The 21,913-nt window shown below is 44.9% G+C and overlaps 1 protein-coding gene across 3 annotated transcripts in view; it reads left to right on the top strand.

The window, feature by feature from the left end:
• Positions 1-21,913, top strand: part of SMTNL1 (smoothelin like 1) — a 148,038-nt gene that overhangs the window by 71,051 nt on the left and 55,074 nt on the right. For all 3 annotated transcript variants that reach the window (XM_040320798.1, XM_040320801.1, XM_040320799.1), the window contains exon 4: positions 13,328-13,479. In XM_040320798.1, coding sequence (XP_040176732.1) covers positions 13,328-13,479 — 152 coding nt within the window. The remainder of the gene's footprint in view (positions 1-13,327; positions 13,480-21,913) is intronic.

Genomic DNA, 21,913 nt, shown 5'->3' with positions numbered 1-21,913 from the left:
AGCTGTGAGAGGAGCTGTGAGGTAAACTAAAGACGCTCACTCACAACAAGCTAGGTCACAAATATAAGAAAAACTAAATAATTCACTTTACTGAGCCTAAGGAGGCAAGAAAGAAAATATATATATTAAAAAAAAAATTGCTCATCCTTGCCCTGTTTCTGAGCCTGTGGGAAAGTTACAAGTGGAGGCCAGAAATAATATATATATATATATATATCTATAAAAAAAAATTGCTCATCCTTGCCCTGATCTGAGCCTGGGGGCAGAAATAATATATATATATATATATATATATATATATATATATATATATATATATATATATATATATATATATATATATATATATATATATATATATAGCTCATCCTTGCCACAGAAGTGATAAAGGCCAGATTTCTCAGGATAGAAAATAAATTATTTGTACTGAACTGAGCTCATCCTTCCCCTGAACGGAGCCAAAGAGGAGATATATCCAAAGATATACCTGTTGGGCAGTGTATTGGTGTATCGGACGAACCCGCCTAAATCAAAACCTCTGACGCTGCGCTCACACAATCCCTTCCCCTTCTGGTCTATTTCTAAAATGGCGACTGTAAACAAGAAAAGGAAAGTTGACAGTGAGGGCCGCCGCTTCCAGGACAAGTGGAAAGTGGAATACTTCTTCACTGAAATAAGGAATCACTGTGTTTGTCTGATATGCCAAGAGACTGTAGCTGTTTATAAGGAATTTAATGTCAAGAGACACTACCAGTCGCGACATAGCACATATGACAAGCTGACAGGGAGTGACCGCAGTGAAAAGTTGAAGCAACTTGAAGCTGTTTTAATGTCGCAACAGCGATTTTTCACAAGAGCCCGTGAGTCAAATGAAAATGCCACAAAGGCTAGCTATGAGGTGGCAACGTTAATTGCTAAAAATTGCAAATCTTTTGCTGAGGGTGACTTTATCAAAGAGTGTGTTATGAAAATGGTGGAGTATATCTGTCCCGAGAAGAAGCAAGAGTTTGCCAACATATGCCTGGCTCGTAATACTGTAGCACGGAGAATTGAAGAGATTTCATCAGATATTAAAAGACAGTTGACATCCAAAGGAGTGGATTTTGACTTCTTTTCAATAGCCTGTGATGAAAGCACAGACCTATCTGACACGGCTCAGTTGCTGATTTTTATGAGAGGGGTGGACGATGAAATGAATGTGACTGAAGAGCTACTTGACCTCCAGAGCCTTACGGACCAAACAAGAGGTAAAGATTTATTTGTTTCTGTTAGTTCCGCCATAGATGACATGAAACTGCCTTGGAACAAACTTGCTGGTATTATTACTGATGGGGCACCTGCCATGGCTGGTGAACAAAGTGGATTGGCAACCCTAATCTGTAACAAGGTGATCGAAGAAGGAGGAAAAGCTATTAAACTCCATTGTATCATTCACCAACAAGTTCTCTGTGCTAAACATCTGAAATATGACCATGTTATGAAACCAGTGGTAAAGACTATTAATTTTATTCGCTCTAAAGCCCTGTGCCACCGCCAGTTTAAACAGTTTCTACTGGACATCCAGGCTGAATATGAAGATGTTGTATATCACAACGATGTAAGATGGCTCAGTCGGGGGTCTGCACTGCAGCGTTTCTACTCTCTCAGAAAGGAAATTGGAGAATTCTTGGAAACAAAAAGACAACCGATGCCAGAACTATCTGATCCGATTTGGCTGGCTGATTTGGGGTTTCTAGTTGACATTACAAAGCATCTGAATGTACTGAACACAAGTCTTCAGGGGAAAGATGCAGCGGTGAATCAGCTTTATTCACACCTCAAAGCCTTTGGAACAAAGCTGCAACTTTTCATAAGGCAGTTGTCACAAACAAAGCCCAATCTCATACATTTTTCAGCGTTGCAGGAAATAATGAACAGTTTTCCACAGGACAACATCAGTGCACAAATGAGCAGATATGCAGCAGACATCACATCTCTGTCTGGGGAGTTTAAACGGCGCTTTCAGGATTTTTCAGCTATTGAAAAGGAGATGAGCCTTTTCTCCTCTCCATTCTCTGTTGACCCAGATAATGCTCCAGATCAGCTGCAGCTCGAGCTCATTGATCTGCATTGTGACAGCGAGTTACGCAGTCGTCACCAACAGCTCTCTCTTGTGAACTTTTACCGCCAATTGGATAAGAGCCGGTTTCAAGAGATTCGAACACTGGCTAAGAAAATGCTGAGCTTGTTTGGCTCAACATACATGTGTGAGAAGACATTCTCTGTTATGAACTTTAACAAGAACCGCGTGAGGACAAGATTAAGTGACTCTCACCTGCGTGACATTTTGCGCATCAAAACCACTGCCTTTGACCCAGACCTGGCCTATGTGCTGCAGTCCAGATCTCAGTTTCACCCTTCACATTAGTGCAGACAAGTTTTCTTGCTGCATCCTGGTTGTGACTATTATTTGAACGTGAACGTTTGTATGTTGACTTAAACGTGTAATAAAAAACCATTGAAACAAACAAAAAAGTTGACAGACAGCCTTTATTGTAATATGTTCCTGGATTTTTTTTTTTTCATCCGGCCCCCATGCATGTTCACTTCATGAAATCTGGCCCTCTTTGAAAAAAGTTTGGACATCCCTGCACTAGTACTTCTATCAGGTTCATGTCCCCTACTGTTTTCTCCATCAGTCTTTGGAATGTGGCCGGGGGTCCTGACAGGCCCTGAGGCATGCGGTTGAACTCAAAGAATCCTACTGGGGTAATAAAAGCTGTCTTTTTCCCTGTCTTCAGGGTGCATGGGAATCTGATAATACCCACTCTTTAGATCCATAACACTGAACCATTTGGCCCCTGATAGACTCTGTAGGGCGTCTTCTATCCGAGGGGTAGTATACTGGTCAGGAATGGTTCTTCGGTTCAAGGTTCGGTAGTCGATACATAGCCTCAAGGAAGGAACAAAAAGCTGTTTCTGGACAGCCGCACTCTGAACAAAATGGTAGCCTTTATTAAAATTAAAATAAAACCTGGTAACTGACATGTTTCGCACTGAAACTAGTGCTTAGACATAGCCTCAAGGACCCATTCTTCTTTCGAACTACCACGATTGGGGAGGCATAAGGACTCCTACACTCTCAAATGATTCCTGTCCTTTTGAGCTACTCTAGCTGTTCACGTAAATCTTCTAGGTCGCCCAGAGGAACCGTCTTACTCTCTCTCCTAAACGGTTTGTCCTCCTCTAAGAGGATCCTGCGAATAGCACTTCTCGCACACCCCATGTCATATTCATCCTTGGAGAATATCTTCTGCCATCTAGCCACAATTGGGATTTGGTCCTCTCCTTGCATTCCAGTGGGAGAGCTGCGTGTCCTGTACAGAGCTTCTCCACTGCAGCTTCAGCCCCCTCTTCCTTCTTCCAATCAGATGGGCCCACTGGGGTGGCAGGATTCACCTGGCCTAACAGCATTCTGTCCGGTACCTTCACAGGTATGGTTATAGTGTTTATGACAGGGCCAGATTAAGAACATCATGGGCCTGGTGCTGAGGATTTTGGTGGGGCCTTTTATAAATAATAAATAAATGCGTGGGAATGACATGAACGCAGCCCGGCCAAGGCAAGTGACCAATGGCACAGAACCCAGAAGGAAGACCGGGTGAAGATGTAAGCGCCCGGGCCCCGCCTGATTCATCACAGCGCAGCACTGGAGGGCTCAGTCTGAAAATTTAAGTGTACACTAATGTGCTAATATGCTGTGCATACTTGTACGTTGTGGCATAACCTACCCCAGGGCCTCTAAAAAGTAGTAATGTCAGGAAAGTTTACTACCGCTTTATTATCACAGGATCCCAGGAGCCTCTCATGGGGCCCCCTACTGACCCAGTACTCCTTGGGCAGTGCCTAAGTGCACAGTTGCCAACATTTAAAAAATATTTTCAGGGACAATTTTTTATATAAGTGCTATATTTAGAGTAGCTGAGATCCCCGATGTTCCTCTATACATCATAGTAGTAATCACAAAATTAAAGGAGTGCTAATAATGGGGCAGAACAAATATGAGAACTGAGATTTCCTTTAGTTGAACTAACAAAAGTGTGTCTATTCTAGAGCTGGTAACATTGAGGGTATTCAGTATAATTTTAAAGAACTGTTTTTGTAGGTAAGCGACATAGGGGAGGAGTATGGACGGTATATATGTGGGAAGTATGTGCAAGTGAGGGAGAGGAATGTGGAGGGTCTAACAGTGGGCACTATGTACAGGAGAGGAGTGCAAAGGGTACGGCAAAAGGCACTATGTACAGGAGAGGAGTGTGAAGGGTATGACAATGGGCAGTATGTACAGGAAGAGTGTGGGGTATGACAGAGGGTAGTATGTACCAGAGAGAAGTGTGGAGGGTATGATGTGGTAGTATGTACAGGAGAGGAGTGTGGAGGGTATGACAGTGGGCAGTATGTACAGGAGAGGAATATAGATGGTATGATAGTGGGCACTATGTATAGGAGAGGAGTGTGGAGGGTATGACAGTGAACCCTTTGTATAGGAGAGGAGTGTGGAGAGTATGACAGTGGGCACTATGTATAGGAGAGGAGTGTGGAGGGTATGACAGTGAACGCTATGTACAGGAGAGAAGTATATGACAGCAGGCACTATGTACAGGAGAGGAGTGTGAAGGGTATGACAGTGGGCGCTCTGTATAGGAGAGGAGTGTGGAGGGTATGACAGTGGGCACTATGCACAGGAGAGGAGTGTGTAGGGTATGACAGTGGGCACTATGTATAGGAGAGAAGTGTGGAAAGTATGACAGTGGGCACTATGTACAGGAGAGGAGTGTGGAGAGTATGACAGTGAGCACTATGTACAGAAGTGGAAGGATATTTAGGGACTGCGTAGTGGTTAAGCGGGTCATACATGGATTGAAATGACGCCAATTATGCAGAGACCAGCCATAGTCAATCTATGTATGGGCTAGCTGGTTTTACACAAGTCAATCTATTAATCGACTTGAGTACAACCTGCCTGTTAGGTTTTTCCCAAAACAATCAGTGCTGCCAGCTATAGTTAGCAACACTGATCATTGTACGCACTGGCAGAACACAATAACACTGCAGGAGTGATTCCCCCATCCACAGGTCAGCAGGTGAGAGGGTGTGTGGGGACAGGCTGGGGAGAGATACTAGTCAGTGGCTGGGTAGGCACTGGTAGTATCAGAGCCAGATACACACATACACCACGATTGTTAGAGCAAGAACAATAATTCTAGTACTAGACCTCTTCTGTAACTCTAAACATGTAACCTAAAAATTTTTTAAAGCATCGCTTACGATACCAAAAAAATTGTGCTTACTTAACTAACTAGTGTTTTTTTTAATGAATAAAAAAAAAGTTGCACAATTAATCATTAAAAAAATTGTGATCTCAGTTCAACCCCCCTGACAACCTCCAATGCAGAGTTTGACGATTCTTTCATATAACAAGTGGAGAGACTTTCAGCTATCAAAAGAAAATATCTGGGCAGTCTGCCAAGTTTTTAACAGGAAACATTGTAACTAATGCTTCCTTCTTAGATCAAAGGGATACACTTCTGTGTGTAAAGAAAAAATCTGGGCAGTCTGCGAAGTTTGTAAACAAAATGAAACATTGTAACTAACTAACATTGTAACTAAATTTAACCACTAAAAGTCCAACACTTGTTTCTTAAATTAAAAAGTAATATTATTTGCTAGAAAATTACTTGGAACCGCCAAACATTATATATATTTTAGCAGAGACTCTAGGGAATACAATGGCTATTGCTGCAATATTTTATGTCACATGCATTTGTCAACTTCAATGAATAATAAAAACCATAAAAACAAAACAGTGAAGTTAGCCCATTTTTTTTTTGTTTGTTTTTTTGTTTTAATGTGAAAGATGATGTTACGCCGCAAGAATCGTGAGAGAATCATGATCTATCTTCTAAGCAAAAAAATTGCAATTCTCATTTTAGCCAGAATCGTGCAGCTCTACACCGTGCAACATAAAAAGTGCAAAGACCACCATACAGTAATTTTCTAGCAAAAAACAAATGATGATTTTTACATGTAGTAGAGAAGTGTCAGAATTGGCCTGGGTGGTAAGGGGTTAATTACCATGAGTAATATACAAATAATTATTATAAGCACTGTGATCCTATCAGTTTGCTGCAGTGTGTCAGCTTGTATTTATATTGGCCGCTCTGAATGTAGCTTCTGACAGGCTGTGCAAGCAGGCCTGTATCTCTGGAACCATAAATGATAGCTGTCCCATATTTTGACCAGTTGTGGGGTAGGTCTTCAAATGCTTACCCCCCAAATGTGAGGTTTCTGTGACCTCTGGTCTTCGAGCTACAACCCCCCAAAGTCGATCTTTTTTTATTTTTTTTATTTTTTTTTTGGGCAAATGGGCCTATCTTGAGAAAGGGGCCTGGAGCTGCAGCTCAATCAGCCCCCTTGTTAATCCGCCCCTGGTTTCTGATGCTCACGGAGACCTTCCCGTGGTTCCTTTGCAGGGCTTTCAATGGGACCACTTCAGGGATCACTTCTATCCCCTGATGTTTTTTCCTTGGATCCGCTTCCAGAACAACAAAGTGACCTGGCTGTTTCCAGATGAGGCTGTAGTATCCTCTCCGTTTTGTCCAGTCACCAGATCTTGCCAACTCCATCAGCAAGGGCTTCTCGTTCCAGTACTAGATGCTGGTAAGCCTGTCCCAACATTGGGTGCACTCTTGTAGATGGGGTACCCTGTTCTTGGACCAGAGGTGTCAGAGTCTCCTGACTAAGTCGGTGTTAGTCCCAATGATGAAGGGAATTTTTCTCAGCTCCCAGTGGGCGAGGACAGACTACCGCCAAAGTGTCAAAAGTTTCTGTCCCTCCTGCCACTGAGGGGTCAAAGGTTAGCTTGATTGGCAGGTAACCATCGTAAGGGAAGTTTTGAGTCCCAATTCACCATATCTCCAGCTCTTCCAGCTTGCGCAGCGGCAGGTGTTTTAGATGTCTTTCATAAAAGTCTCTATAAAGAAGAGTCACTTGGGCTCCAGTGTCAAGGAGGCCCTTGGTGTAGATTCCTTCTACTTGGATTGAAACTGAAGGGGAGGGCCCCACTAACTTGGCAGGAAATTTATTTTGAGTGACCTTCTTGTTTGGTTCTGCTGTCCGTACTCTTACTCCTCTCTTCTTTTGACTTTTATTGAGTCTGGACCCTTGTTGGGTCTGATGTATACTGATCTCCCGCCATTTGGCAGTTTGGGTCATGGGACGGGAAGCATTGGGTCGCTCAGAGGCAACAACGGGGGCGTTTGGCAAAGATTTGTATCCCAGGTGTTGTCTCCTTGCGTCGTTGAATGTCTTGGAGTCAGCTGAGACTTTTGGACACCCGGTTGACTCCTTCAGTGGGGCCCTCTGGAGTTTTCTGCTGGCTTGCGGTACTGTGCTGCAGCTTTCTCTGGACTTGGACACACTTCCCTAACATGCCGACTCCTCCACAGTTGAAGCAGGTCAGTAATCTCATGGACTTCTTTGGTGAGTCAGTGTTGGAACTGAGATGTTTCTTGGACTCTCCTGGGGCATTTCTGCTGGGTAACATAGTTGCCTGGCTTGTCAGGGCGGAAACCATTTCTATCAACTGAGACACCTGAGCCTTCAAAAGTTCCACCTGAGTGTCACCCTTGTCAGTACCGATCGTTCTGACTCTAGCAGTGGGTTCGAACTTCTGGGTGCTCCTTTTATTGTCCAGCATGACTTCTTCTATTACCCGTCGGATTAAGTCATGATATTTTAGAATACCCCCACCCTGCCGGGTTCGCAGTACAAGGGCAATGGGGTTTAAAGGTTGGACACCCCGTAAAACTTGTCGTGTATGGGCCTCATCAACCTTTAGAGTATCCATTTTCTCTCCTTCCTTCTGGTAACAGTGCTCCAATTGGTAGAGGAGTTCAGTAACTTTCTCAGCACGACCATACACATTTTGGAGGGCGCTCAGGTAGTCTTGTGCAGTACAATCCTTCTTACTGAGCTTTAAGTTAGGTATGATCTCTAAGGCACGGCCCCTCAAGCTCTCTGTGACACTTTGTTTCTTCTGCAGTTCAGGGATCTCCCATTCCTTCAAAGCTTGAGTGGCACAATCCAACCACTCTTCAAACCCATCTTCCGCTGAGGGCACTGGCTGTCTTCCTGAGAAGATTCTGAGCTTCCGGTATCCAGCCATCACATAGTCTGAAGGGTCCTTCTTGCATCAATATAACCAAGTGCTTAGCCAAAGACAAAGTAAATGGATATCAACAGTTTACTTTGCCTAACAGGCAGTCTTTAAATATTATACCTTACTAATGTAGTTTGGTTAATCAGATCAAACGTTAATACGATCGTTCTTAATTGTTCACACGTATTTCAGTTGCATGCGTTGGTGCACCATGATTAATTTGTAATCCAAATGGGAACAAATAACTGAGGAAAAGGAGCCAGGTAGTCAAACCACAATGGCGAGTCTAAACGATCCACCCTCCCTCCTGCAATACATTCAGTAAGCTTGGGCAGGTGCCCGTCTCACCCAACCAAATCAGGCCTTGTCCTTCACGATTGCTCCGTCTGCAAACCCCGATCCACAGTCCTTCCAGCACTTACAGTCTCTGGTCCTCTCACAGGTCACCGATGCACTGGGACAACGTCGGATTACTCAGTCAGGGATCCTCTCTCTTCTGATGGTGATCCGCACAGGCGTGGGTAGGTCTCAAGACTCTGGCCTAGATTTCCGGAGAGACACCTCACACAGGCATCCTCCTGGGTTGAAGAGGCGGTCCCGAGAGCTCGTGCCAAACACGTCCTCCTTAAATTACCTTCCCCAGCAGGCTGTGCGGAGTGCAAAGCATTCTGGGATTGCACAGTTGCTCTCTGGGTAGAGTAGTCTATCAACTAACCAGGGCAATGGAGTCTTTCTCTCCCTGTACTTCGTTTCCCAACATTCCTTGCTGTACCAGTGCAAAACTAAATAGAAGGTGGCTATCCAACAATTGGCCACCGGAGGGAGCTGAGTTCCTTCAATATCTGCAAATAGTAGTCTTTGAATCAAATAGAAAGTGATACTTTGCTACACATATAAGGTAAGGAACAAAAAAATAAAGAAACTGCAAGGCACGACAAATACATTTCAAGGCTGAAAAATAATGCCATCTATTGGGGAGTGATGCCAGAAACATTGCTGCTGTGATATATATATATATATTTTTTGCTGTGAAAATGACAATGGTCCCAAAAATGTGTCAAAATTGTCCGAAGTGTCCGCCATAATGTCGCAGTCATGAAAAAAATCGCTGATCGCTGCCATTAGTAGTAAAAAAAAAAATTAATAAAAATGCAATAAAACTATCCCCTTTTTTTCTAAACGCTATAAATTGTGCGCAAACCAATCGATAAATGCTTATTGCGATTTTTTATTTTTTTTATCAAAAATAGGTAGAAGAATACGTATCGGCCTAAACTGAGGGAAAAAAATGTTTTATATATTTTTGGGGGATATTTATTATTGCATATATTTAATATTGCATTTTTTTTCAAAATTGTCGCTCTATTTTGGTTTATAGCGCAAAAAATAAAACCCGCAGAGGTGATTAAATACCACCAAAAGAAAGCTCTATTTGTGGGAAATAAGGACGCCAATTTTGTTTGGGAACCACGTCGCATGACCGCAATTGTCAGTTAAAGCAACGCAGTGCCGAATCGCAAAAACTGCCCGGGTCCTTTAGCTGCCTAAAGGTCCGGGTCTTAAGTGGTTAAACACACACAGCTTCAAGCCCCTCAATGCACACAGCTTCTGGCTTCTTGGTCACACACAGCTTGAAGCCCTTCAACGCACACAGCTTTGAGCTTCTTGGACGCACACAGAATCTATCTTCACACAGAGACGCTCACAAGCAGCCACTGCTCCAACTCCACCTTCCTCTCCTCATCTGCTCTGACCAGTCCTTCATTATATGGGCTGTGTGCACCTGGGCACACACCCTGCAGGCAATCTATAAGCTCTGGACACAGGGTTTGAGATCCCGTCCCACCCATATATCTGAGGAATCTCCAAGCCACAGAGCCTCTTTGAATCTCCAAGACCAGAGCAGTTTTCTCTGTTTTAAAATTTAAGCTCTGCAGCTCTGCACTCAGCTAATATGCAGACTCTGGCCCGGAATCTTTAAGCACTTACGCCGATGTATCTACTGATACGCCGGGTAAGTGCACGGATGCGCCGTCGTATCTATGCGCCTGATTCTGCAAGTAAGATACGCCTGAATTTTGGCTTTATACGACTAATGTAAGTTTCCTACGCCGTCGTATCTTGGGCGCATATTTACGCTGGCCGCAAGGGGCTCTTCCATTGATTTACGCGTCGATTATGTGAATGAGCGAGATACGTCGATCCACGAACGTACTTACGCCCGTCGCAGTAATCTACGCCATTTACGTAAGGCGTACAACCGGCGTAAAGTTAAGCCTCAAAGCAGGTGTAAGTCATGTTAGGGTATGGACCAGGGAACAGCCATCGTATTTTACGTTGTTTACGTAAGTCGTACGTGAATGGGGCTGGGCGTAGGTTACGTTCACGTCGTAGGCATTGAGCCGTCGTGTCTTAGGCAGTATATTCGACGTGATTCGACGTGATCCCTTTATTTGCATGCAGCGTAAGCCAGCGTAGGTGGTAGTGGGCGTGAGCCATGCTAATGAGGCGTGACCCCATGCAGATGATGGGCCAAGCGTCATAGAAGCACTTAAAACGAACGGTGCATGCGCCGTCCAGTGGACGTATCCCAGTGCGCATGCTCAGAATCATGTCAAAACTACTCCCTAAGATACGGCGGATCACTGCTTACGACGTGAACGTAACCTACGCCCAGCCCTATTCACGTACTACTACGTAAATGACGTAAAATACGACGACTGTTCCCTGGTCCATATCTTTGCTTGAGTTGCGCCTCATAGATGGGGAATAACTATACGCCGGACGTAAGCCTTACGCAAACCGCGTATATTATGCGCCGGGCGCAACTTCATTTGTGAATCGACGTATCTCCCTCATTTGCATATTTGCAATGAGGTGGCCAGCGTAAATATGCGCCAACGATACGCCGGCGTAGGAAAGTTACGTCAGTTGGATGAAGCCTATTTTCAGGCGTATCTAGTTCTGTGGGCACGGCGCACAGATACGACGGCGCATAGTTACACTTACGCGGCGTATATCGAGATACGTCGGCGTAAGTGCTTTGTGAATCCGGGCCTTTGACTCTCCTCTGAAGAGTGGCAACATGGGGGCCTCAAAACAACTCTCAAATTACCAGAAAACAAAGATTGTTCTACATTATGGTTTAGGGGAAGGCTACAAAAAGTTATCGCAGAGCTATAAGCTGTCAGTGTTCACTGTGAGGAAATGGAAGACCACAGGCACAGTTCTTGTTAAGGCCAGAAGTGGCAGGCCACATAAAATATTAGAGAGGCAAAGGCAGATGGTGTCACTGTGCTTCCTTCAACAATTCAGTGCACTTTGCACAGGGAGAAGCTGTATGGGAGAGTGGCTTGAGGTATGCAAACGCACATTTGGACAAGCCAGCTTCATTTTGGAATAAGGTGCTGTTGACTGATAAAACATTTTTTTGAGTTATTTGGTCATAACAAGGGGCGTTATGCATGGCGGCAAAAGAACACCACATTCCAAGAAAAACACTTGCTACCCGCAGTAAAATTTGGTGGAGGTTCCATCTTGCTGTGGGGCTGTGTGGCCAGTGCCGGTACCAGGAATCTGGTTAAAGTTGAGGGTCGCATGGATTCCACTTAATATCAGCAGATTCTTGAGAATAATGTTGAGGAATCAGTCACAAAGTTGAAGTTACGCCGGGGCTGGATATTTCAACAAAACAATGACCCAAAACACTGCTAAAAATCATTTATGCAGAGGAACAAGTACAATGTTCTGGAACGGCCATCCCAGTCCCCAGACCTGAATATCATTGAACATCTGTGGGGTGATTTGAAGCGGGCTGTCCATGCATGCTTTTGTAAGGAGGAATGGTCCAAAATACATTCATCCAGACACTCATTACAGGCTATAGAAAGCGTCTATGCTAAAGGAGGCTCTACTAAATATTGATGTGATTGTTTTGTTGGGGTGCCCAAATTTATGCACCAGTCTAATTTAGTTTTGTATTTAGTATTTAGTTTTGTATTTAGTATTGCGCATTTTCTGTTAATCCAATAAACCAAATTTCAGAAATGAAATATTACTGTGTCCTTCAGTTATTTGATAGATCAAAATGAAATTGCTAATCCAAACACCCAAATATTTATAAATGACAATCATGAAATTGTCAAGTGTTCCTAAACTTTTGCATACAACTGTATGGAAAACCCACCTTAAAGTAGCAAAAAGGCATTCTTCTGCACTATTACTTCTTCTCATGTTGGTCCTGCTTCTGCTCAGGCGTCCTCTTACAAGTCCCAACAGTTCATCAAAGCTTGCCACCAACATCCTTGTGTGATTATAGAACTTGTCCCTGTGAGTGCTCAGTTCACCTAACAAGCGAACATGAGGGCAAAGTAGCCGATCGCTGTGAGGTTAAGGGATGGACCCAGTAACGACGGGGACGTCTCCTACACTGGATCACTCTTCTCCTCCTCATCCTTATGAGCAGCAATATGAGCATTGCGAGCAAACTACTCGTATACGCATTCATCTTCAAAAGATCTCAAAACACTGATCACTCCTCTCACTCCAACCCACACTCAGGCACTGAACAAAGACACAGGAAATAGATGTTTTGCAGAGGACCAAAATGCATCATGGGTTGATTCAAGGGACCAAAAAAGTAAATAAAAGGGTTACTATGGGAATGACTAAATTTGCAAACCGCAGCTAAACGCAGCCGCATGAAAACGCATGTAAATGCAGGTAATCACAGTGTACAAATGCAGCTGATCGCTGTGCCTGGAGTCTTGAATTTCACAGAAAATAAACATGCTTTTAACTGCGGCAGAACAGCCGTCCGCATGAAAGGGGCCTTAGTTTTAGACACAGTCATATTTTAGAAAGATGCAGCATTATTCAAAAATAAATAACTTCCTAATAAAATAAAATGTGACTGAAAAACAAAATAGACATACAGTACCTGTATATAATATGGAAAATACCGTGGATAGATAATTCCCCATCAACTTATTTCAGACATTAAAAAAAAGAATAAAGGTGCTTTAACAGTGGTTACAAAGACATACTTTTAGACATTTAGGATCTTTAAAAACTAAATGCTTTATTGTCTGTTCCTCATAGTCTTGTTTTTTTCTTCTCATTTCTCAGGGAGTAAATATTCAGAATTTTTCCAGCAGTTGGAGCAATGGCCTTGCATTCTGTGCTCTTATATTGGCCTTCTTCCCTGACGCATTTGACTATGAGTCTCTTGACCCCAAGAATAGAAGACAGAACTTTCAACTGGCATTCAGCACAGCAGAGTGAGTAAATAATGTGGAAATAAGTATTAACAGTGACCTGGAGAGTTAGACTAAGACTTTGTTGTACTCAATGTAAAATCCTTTTCTCTGTGCTCATTGGAGGACAACAGCTTTGCTTTTGATAATCACAAACTGGGTTTATTGCCACCTGCAGAAGTTGCACTTACCAGCCTGATAGTGTGCTGTTACCAGAAACAACCAGAAACTAGTGTCTAATGCAGGGGTGGGGAACCTTTTTTCTGCCAAGGGCCATTTGGATTTTTGTAATATCATTCGGGGGCCGTACAAAATGATCAACTTAAAAATTAGCCTGTTATATTTGGTCAAACTTTTTTTTGTATAATCTTTATTTATATACTTCACTAGGACTAGGGGTGCAACGGATATAAAAACTCACGGTTCGGATCGTTCCTTGGATCAGGAGTCACGGATCGGATCATTTTTCGGATCAGCAAAAAAAAAAAAAAAAATCTCAGACAGTAACCCCCACAGTAGTGCAGACCTCAGACGGTAACCCCCACAGTAGTGCAGACCTCAGACAGTAACCCCCCCAGTAGTCCAGACCTCAGACGGTAACCCCCCCAGTAGTGCAGACCTCAGACAGTAACCCCCACAGTAGTGCAGACCTCAGACAGTAACCCCCATAGTAGTGCAGACCTCAGACAGTAACCCCGACAGTAGTGCAGACCTCAGACAGTAACCCCCACAGTAGTGCAGACCTCAGACAGTAACCCCCACAGTAGTGCAGACCTCAGACAGTAACCCCCACAGTAGTGCAGACCTCAGACAGTAACCCCCACAGTAGTGCAGACCTCAGACAGTAACCCCCACAGTAGTGCAGACCTCAGACAGTAACCCCCACAGTAGTGCAGACCTCAGACAGTAACCCCCACAGTAGTGCAGACCTCAGACAGTAACCCCCACAGTAGTGCAGACCTCAGACAGTAACCCCCACAGTAGTGCAGACCTCAGACAGTAACCCCCATAGTAGTGCAGACCTCAGACAGTAACCCCGACAGTAGTGCAGACCTCAGACAGTAACCCCCACAGTAGTGCAGACCTCAGACAGTAACCCCCACAGTAGTGCAGACCTCAGACAGTAACCCCCACAGTAGTGCAGACCTCAGACAGTAACCCCCACAGTAGTGCAGACCTCAGACAGTAACCCCCACAGTAGTGCAGACCTCAGACAGTAACCCCCACAGTAGTGCAGACCTCAGACAGAAACCCCCACAGTAGTGCAGACCTCAGACAGTAACCCCCCCAATAGTGCAGACCTCAGACAGTAACCCTCACAGTAGTGCAGACCTCAGACAGTAACCCCCACAATAGTGCAGACCTCAGACAGTAACCCCCACAGTAGTGCAGACCTCAGACAGCGGCGTGTGTTTCCCTCGAGCGCGGGCTCCTCCTCCTCTGTGGGTGTGAACAGAGAGGAGGGCCGCTGCCGGGTGTACCAAGATGGCCACCGCTCCGGAGCTAGGCCGAAGCCGGGGACTTTCCTAGGCCGAGGCTCTGGAGCGCTCCGCGGATCGCGGGGTGTGCCGATCCAAACGGGGTGACCCGTTCGGATCACGGATCGATGACGATCCGTTGCACCCCTAGTCAGAAGGAGCCGGAACTACAAGGTAAACATCGGCTCCTTCTGACAGCTCCGCAGACACACACTCAGCGGCACGGGGGGGGCCAGATGGAATGATTTTGTGGGCCGCAAGCAGCCCGCGGGCCGCAGGTTCCCCACCCCTGGTCTAATGGCATATTATTGTACAATGTTTTGCCACATCCAGTGTGGGAGCAGAGCAGTTACATAGTTAGTCAGGTTGTAAAAAGACCATTCAGTTCAACCACAAAAAAAATAAACAAACAAATGAAAAAACAGTACAATCCCATACAGCCAACTCCATACCCACAGTTGATCCAGAGGAAGGCAAAAAACCCCAGCAGAACATGATCCAATTTGCTACAGCAGGGGAAAAAATTCCTTCCTGAACCCCCGAGAGGCCCTGGATCCACTTTACCTACAAATCTTAGTACTCAGTTATATTATGTACATTTAGGAAAGTATCCAGACCTTTCTTAACCTCTTCCCGCCAGCCAGACTCTTCGGCCGCAATGTGGATGTTAATTGCCGGGAGGCCGTCTATATACGGCCTCTGGCCTTCAGCCACTGGGGGGCTGCCGATGGCCGCCGGGCACCCGCGATCGGCAGTCACAGAGACAGGAACATGGATCTCTGTGTGTAAACACAGAGATCCATGTCCTGCCAGGGAGAGGAGACCGATGGTGTGTCCCTTGTATATAGGGATAACCATCGGTCACCTCCCCCAGTCACTCCCCCCCCCAGTTAGAAACACTATGCAGGGCACACATTAACCCCTTCCTCTCCCCTAGTGTTAACCCCTTCCCTGCCAGTCACATTTATACAGTAATCAGTGCATATTTATATTATTGTTTGCTGTATAAATGTGAATGGTCCCAAAAATGTGTCAAAAGTGTCCGATGTGTGCCCTGTAATATAACAGTCGTGACAAAAATCGCAGATCTCCGCCATTACTAGTAAAATAAAAAAAGTCATAATTCTATCCCCTATTTTGTAGGCTAAGTTAAAGGATAAGTTTACTGTATGTGAACTTAAGAGACAAGCATAGATTTAAATCACAAACAACTGTTAGGTAATAACTCACTATGATTCTGCAAAGGCCCTTGCAGGAATCAGCAATTAATATAAGTAGATAAAGACCTAAACTAAAGAATGGTACCATTAACTTAAACTAAGGTAGGCAGTCTATGCTTGCGAGCACCCTCTAGCGGGCAATCCTACAGACAGTTAATATCCGCGTTGCGGCCGGTTGGTGCACATTAGAATTTGTAATCCAAGGGTGGCAATCAGTGAAAGAGACTACACAACAAAGTATCTGGAACAGCAAACGTTGGCGCTAAACAATTAACAGGGCCTCTAAGCTTCAGCCGCAGGCTAAACACGCGTCTCCGGCCTGTGAGGTGGCTCTAAAGTGTCTGTCTAAAGGGAGAGTTAGAAGTTGAGCATGTGCTCTCTCACCCGACAGGCCGATCCGCCTGAGTTCCTCTCAGAAGGCGTGTTGGTAAGTCACTGCTCCACAGCACAAGGATCACGGACGAGGGTTCTCCACTGTTTCAGTTGTCAGCTGGGTTGCCTCTCCGATCTCCGGGAACACGGGCTGGAAACTGGAGTCTTGCTTCCTTCCGGATGGCTGGTCTCTCGGTGGATTTAGGCCCAGGCCTCTGGCCTAGTCGCACGGCTGGGCTGTGTCAGCAGCTCCGCAGAGGAGAGATGCAGGTCCCGAGAGAGCGAGATCAGTTGCGCCCTTTCCTTAAGTAACCTCCCCGATAAGTCTGTGCGGAGGTGTCACATGTTCCAATGCTGCAGGGCATTGTAGGATGTGTAGTCTGTTTCTCCTAAGAGTCAATGGAGTCCATATCTCCCACTACTTGCAATCCCACAATGCATGACTTTCTTAAAGGCATCTTACATAAGTACAAGCGTGAATAAAGTTCCGGCGGGGATGGACTGTCATCAGACTCTGACAGGATGACCCCGCTACATGTAGAAGAATACGTATCGGTCTAAACTGAGAAAATATATATATATATATTTTTTTTAACTACTTCCATACAGGGCACTTATACACCTTCCCGCCCAGACCAATTTTTAGCTTTCAGCGCTGTTGCACTTTGAATGACAATTGCGCGGTCATGCTACACTGTACCCAAACTAAATTTTTATCATTTTGTACCCACAAATAGAGCTTTCTTTTGGTGGTATTTGATCACCTCTGGGATATTTATTTTCTGCAAAAAAAAATAAAAAATGACCGAAAATTTGGGAAAAAAAAGTATTTTTTTGTTTCTGTTATAAAACAGTGTAAATAAGTAAGTTTTCTCCTTCACTGATAGGCACTGATGGTACTGCACTGACGGGCACTGATAAGGCGGCACTGATGGGCACTGATGAGTTGGCACTGATGTGGTGGCATTGATGGGCACTAATATGCGGCACTGATGGGCGGCACGGATGGGCACTGATAGGCGGCACGAATAGGCAGCATGGATGGGCTTGGATAGGCGGCACGGATAGGTGGCACAGATGGGCACGGATAGGCGGCACGGATAGGTGGCACGGATGGGCACGGATAGGTGACACGGATAGGCGGCACGGATGGGCACCTATAGGTGGCACGGATGGGCATAGATGGGCACTGTCGTATGTGTTGTACTAATGGATGCCAATCAGTGCCAAACAATGCCTGCCAATCAGTTGGCATCCATTGCGGCACTGATTGGCATCCATTTTTTGTGTCATTGACATCCCTGGTGGTCTAGGGTGGCATACTTTTTTTTTTTGCATCCCTGGTGGTCCAGTGGGCATCCTCGGGGGGGCTGTGCTGATAATCGATCAGCACAAACCCCCCCCCCCTGTCACAGGAGCAGCCGATCGGCTCTCCTCTACTCATGACAGACGCGACTGAGGAAAAGCCGATTACCGATTTTCCTGTTTACATTGTGATCAGCCGTGATTGGACACGGCTGATCACGTGGTAAAGAGTCTCCGTGAGAGACTCTTTACCTTGATTGGTGTTGCGGGGTGTCAGATTGACACCCTGCAAAAACGATCGCCGCGACGTGCGCCCCCGGGGGCGCGCAGCGGCTCAAAATCCTGAGGACGTCATATGACGTCCACTCAGGATTTTACAACCACTTTTGTCGACATCAATTTGTCATTGGTGGGCGGCAAGTGGTTAATTGGATATTTATTATAGCAAAAAGTTAAAAAAAACTTTTTTTTTTCAAAATTGTCGCTCTATTTTTGTTTATATTGCAAAAAATAAAAACCGCAGAGGTGATCAAATACCACCAAAAGAAAGCTCTATTTGTGGGGGGAAAAAAGGATATAAATTTTGTTTGGGAGCCACGTCACACGACCGCGCAATTGTCATTCAAAGTGTGACAGTGCTGAAAGCTGAAATTTCGCCTGGGCAGGAAGGGGGTGTATGTGCTCAGTAAGCAAGTGGTTAAAGCAATCTACTGAGCTGGCCAGAACCACCTCTAGAGGGAGTCTGTTCCACATTTTCACAGCTCTTACTGTGAAGAAACTTTTCCTTATTTGGAGATGAAATCTCTTTTTCTCTAGACGTAAAGAGTGCCTTCTAGTCCTCAGTGTTGACCGTAAAGTGAATAACTCAACACCAAGTTCACTATATTATACCATTATATATTTGTACATGTGGATCATATCCCTACTTATTCTCCTCTTCTCAAGAGTGAATACATTTAGGGCCAGATTCACGTAGAATCGCGGCGGCATAACGTATCGTAGATACGTTACACCGCCGCAAGTTTTCATCGCAAGTGCCTGATTCACCAAGCACTTGCGTGAAAACTTACGCCGGCGGCCTCCGGCGTAAGCCCGCCTAATTCAAAGGGGCGTGTGCCATTTAAATTAGGCACGCTCCCGTGCCGGACCTACTGCGCATGCTCCGTTTTGAAATTCCCGCCGTGCTTTGCGCGAAGTGACGTAATTTTTTCGAACGGCGACGTGCGTAGCGTACTTTCGTATTCCCGGACGTCTTACGCAAGAAAAAAAAAATTGAAATTCGACGCGGGAACGACGGCCATACTTTAACATGGGCTGTGTAAAGTTAGGGCAGGTAAAACGATGACTAACTTTGCGACGGGAAACTATACTAGCGACGACGTACCGAACGCGAAAAACCGTTGTGGATCGCCGTAAAACCTCATTTGCAAACCCGACGCTGGAATACGACGCAAACTCCACCCAGCGGCGGCCGCGGTATTGCATCCTGAGATCCAACGGTGTAAGACAATTACACCTGTCGGATCTAAGGGATATCTATGCGTAACTGATTCTATGAATCAGCCGCATAGATACTCTGAGAGATACGACAGAGTATCTGAGATACTCCGACGTATCTCTGCTGTGAATCTGGCCCTTAGTTCTTCTAATCTTTCCTCATAGCTGAGTTCCTCCATGCCTCTTATCAGTTTGGTTGCCCTTCTCTGCACTTTCTCCAGTTCCCCGAAATCCTATTTGAGAACTGGTACCCAAAAGTGGACTGCATATTCCAGATGAGGTCTTACTAATGATTTGTACAGGGGCAAAATGATCTCTCTCTCTCTCTCTCTCTGGAGTCCATACCTCTCTTAATACAAGAAAGGACTTTGCTCGCTTTGGAAACCGCAGCTTGGCATTGCATGCCATTATTGAGCTTATGATCAACTAAAACCCCCAGATCCTTCTCCACTACGGATCCCCCCAGTTGCACTCCTCCTAGTATGTATGATGCATGCATATTCTTAGCCCCCCCAAGTGCATAACTTTACATTTATCAACATCAAACCTCATCTGCCACTTAGTCGCCCAATTAGGCAGAGCATTGAGGTTGGTTTGCAAATTGGAGACATCCTGTAAGGACGTTATTGCACTGCATAGCTTGGTGTCATCTGCAAAGACAGAAATGTTACTTTTGATCTCAGACCCAATATCATTGTAAGATTCATTAACCACGACTCTCTGAATTCTGTCTTTTAGACAGTTTTCTATCCATTTACAAACTGATATATCCAATCCTGTAGACTTTACCTTATACATGAGCCGTGTGTGGGGAACTGTTGATGCTGCAATGCTCCTACATGGGCCCTCTGCATACAAAAACAGGGGGCCTGTCCTACAAAACCTGTGAATATGAACTACAAATGCATAACAAGATGGTATAAAACCCCTGATATCTTAGGGAAATATCAAGTAGATCAAACAACGGAGTGTTGGCGAGGGTATGGGCAAGTGGGAACAGTGGCACACATATGGTGGCAATGCCCTAAGATAGGGATCTATTGGAAGGATGTGCTGAGTTATATTAAAGAGATCACTAAGATAGAGCTACCCGAAGAACCCTGGACATGTCTATTGGCTAGACAGGATAGAAGAGATAAGGAAAATGGAATATTTAAGAAGATGTCAGAAGGATACAAGAAAGGAGTTTGCCAAGAGATGGGAAGAGTGGAAAAAGTTCAAACTAACAAAGTGATATAGGGAAATTAAAAGTAAGACTTGGGTGAGGGGATATTGTAAAGTATATTTCCACTGGGGAAGGAAATGTATACTGTTCTTTGTTTTCTATTATGTAGATGCAAATTAAAATAAAATTAATAAAATATAAAGTAAAAAAAAACAAAGTGAAATCCAGCCTCGCTTTCATAGCAAGGTTTGGATAGCGTTTCCATATCCATTAAATGGCGCTCGTAGCTTCTTTATAAGTCCTGCATGGCTGATGATAGCTAAATTAGGTCATCCCTTTAAGGCTGCATTCACACCTAAGCGACAAAACGCCCGACGCGGGACGCTTCTGCCGCTAGAGGGGAGAATTCCCAATGCTGTCTATGGAGATGGTTCACATCTCATAGACGCGCAACGCCTGTCGCCTGAAAAAAAGTCCCGGACCCTTTTTTTCACGCGACAGGCGCGTTTTCCCATAGACAGCAATGGGAATACTTTTAGGAAAAAAAATAAAAAAATTGAAACATTTGTACTCGCGGCAAATCTGCCGCTACACGCGAACGCGGCTGTCGCTTAGGTGTGAATGCAGCCTAAACATTATTATTATTTGGACTCACTCCCTTCTTATAACCAATATTTTTATATTAAATTCGGTCGTTTCGTTCCATGATCGTCACTTCCGGTTCTAGAAACCAGAAGTGATGTCATAACACTTCCGAGGTCATTCCAATTCGGGTCAAATGATCTTTATATAGCGATGTAGATGTGGGGGGTCCACACCCCAGATGACGACTGTTTAGGTGAAACGCGTCGGTTGGACCCACCTACATACATCGCTCTTTTACCTATACCATATGCCTATGATGAACTTCTAAAATGTGAGTGTTCATTTCTATACATTTTTTTTTAATGTAGCGCCCCCCTTACTTTCAGTATGGGCACTACGCTAAAGTTAGTGGGGAATGGGAGATTTGTCACTCCCATTCAAAATTTGCTAAAATTGGGACTTTTGTCACTCCAGAAACGTCCACTGGGTCAGTCTGTGCTCCAGGGATGCAATACCATCCCTGGCCAGCAGTTGGCACCAGTGGGGTTCTGGCAGAGCAACTTTCCCCAGCAGCCAATCAGAGAAGTTTCTCCCTCGCAAGGCATGCTGAGGAGGGGTATATCTGTGACAGGTGTCATGTGCTAAGCAAGTTTCCCGATTCCAGGTGCGGCATCCACCTTCAGGGTGCGCACATCCATGGACCCCGCCAGCGAGGCCCACCAGGCCAGAATTGCAGTCTTCACAAACCCTCATCCGGAGGTAAAAAGGGACTCCAGTGACTTACTTAATCGATTGGGGGGTCGGCTTGAGGAGAACCCGGAGGCAGGTTGTCCAAC

Source organism: Rana temporaria, chromosome 8, assembly GCF_905171775.1.
Source record: "Rana temporaria chromosome 8, aRanTem1.1, whole genome shotgun sequence".
NCBI lineage: Eukaryota > Metazoa > Chordata > Amphibia > Anura > Ranidae > Rana > Rana temporaria.
Note: the sequence above shows the minus strand (reverse complement) of the source record. Positions and strands in the feature narration are given on the sequence as shown.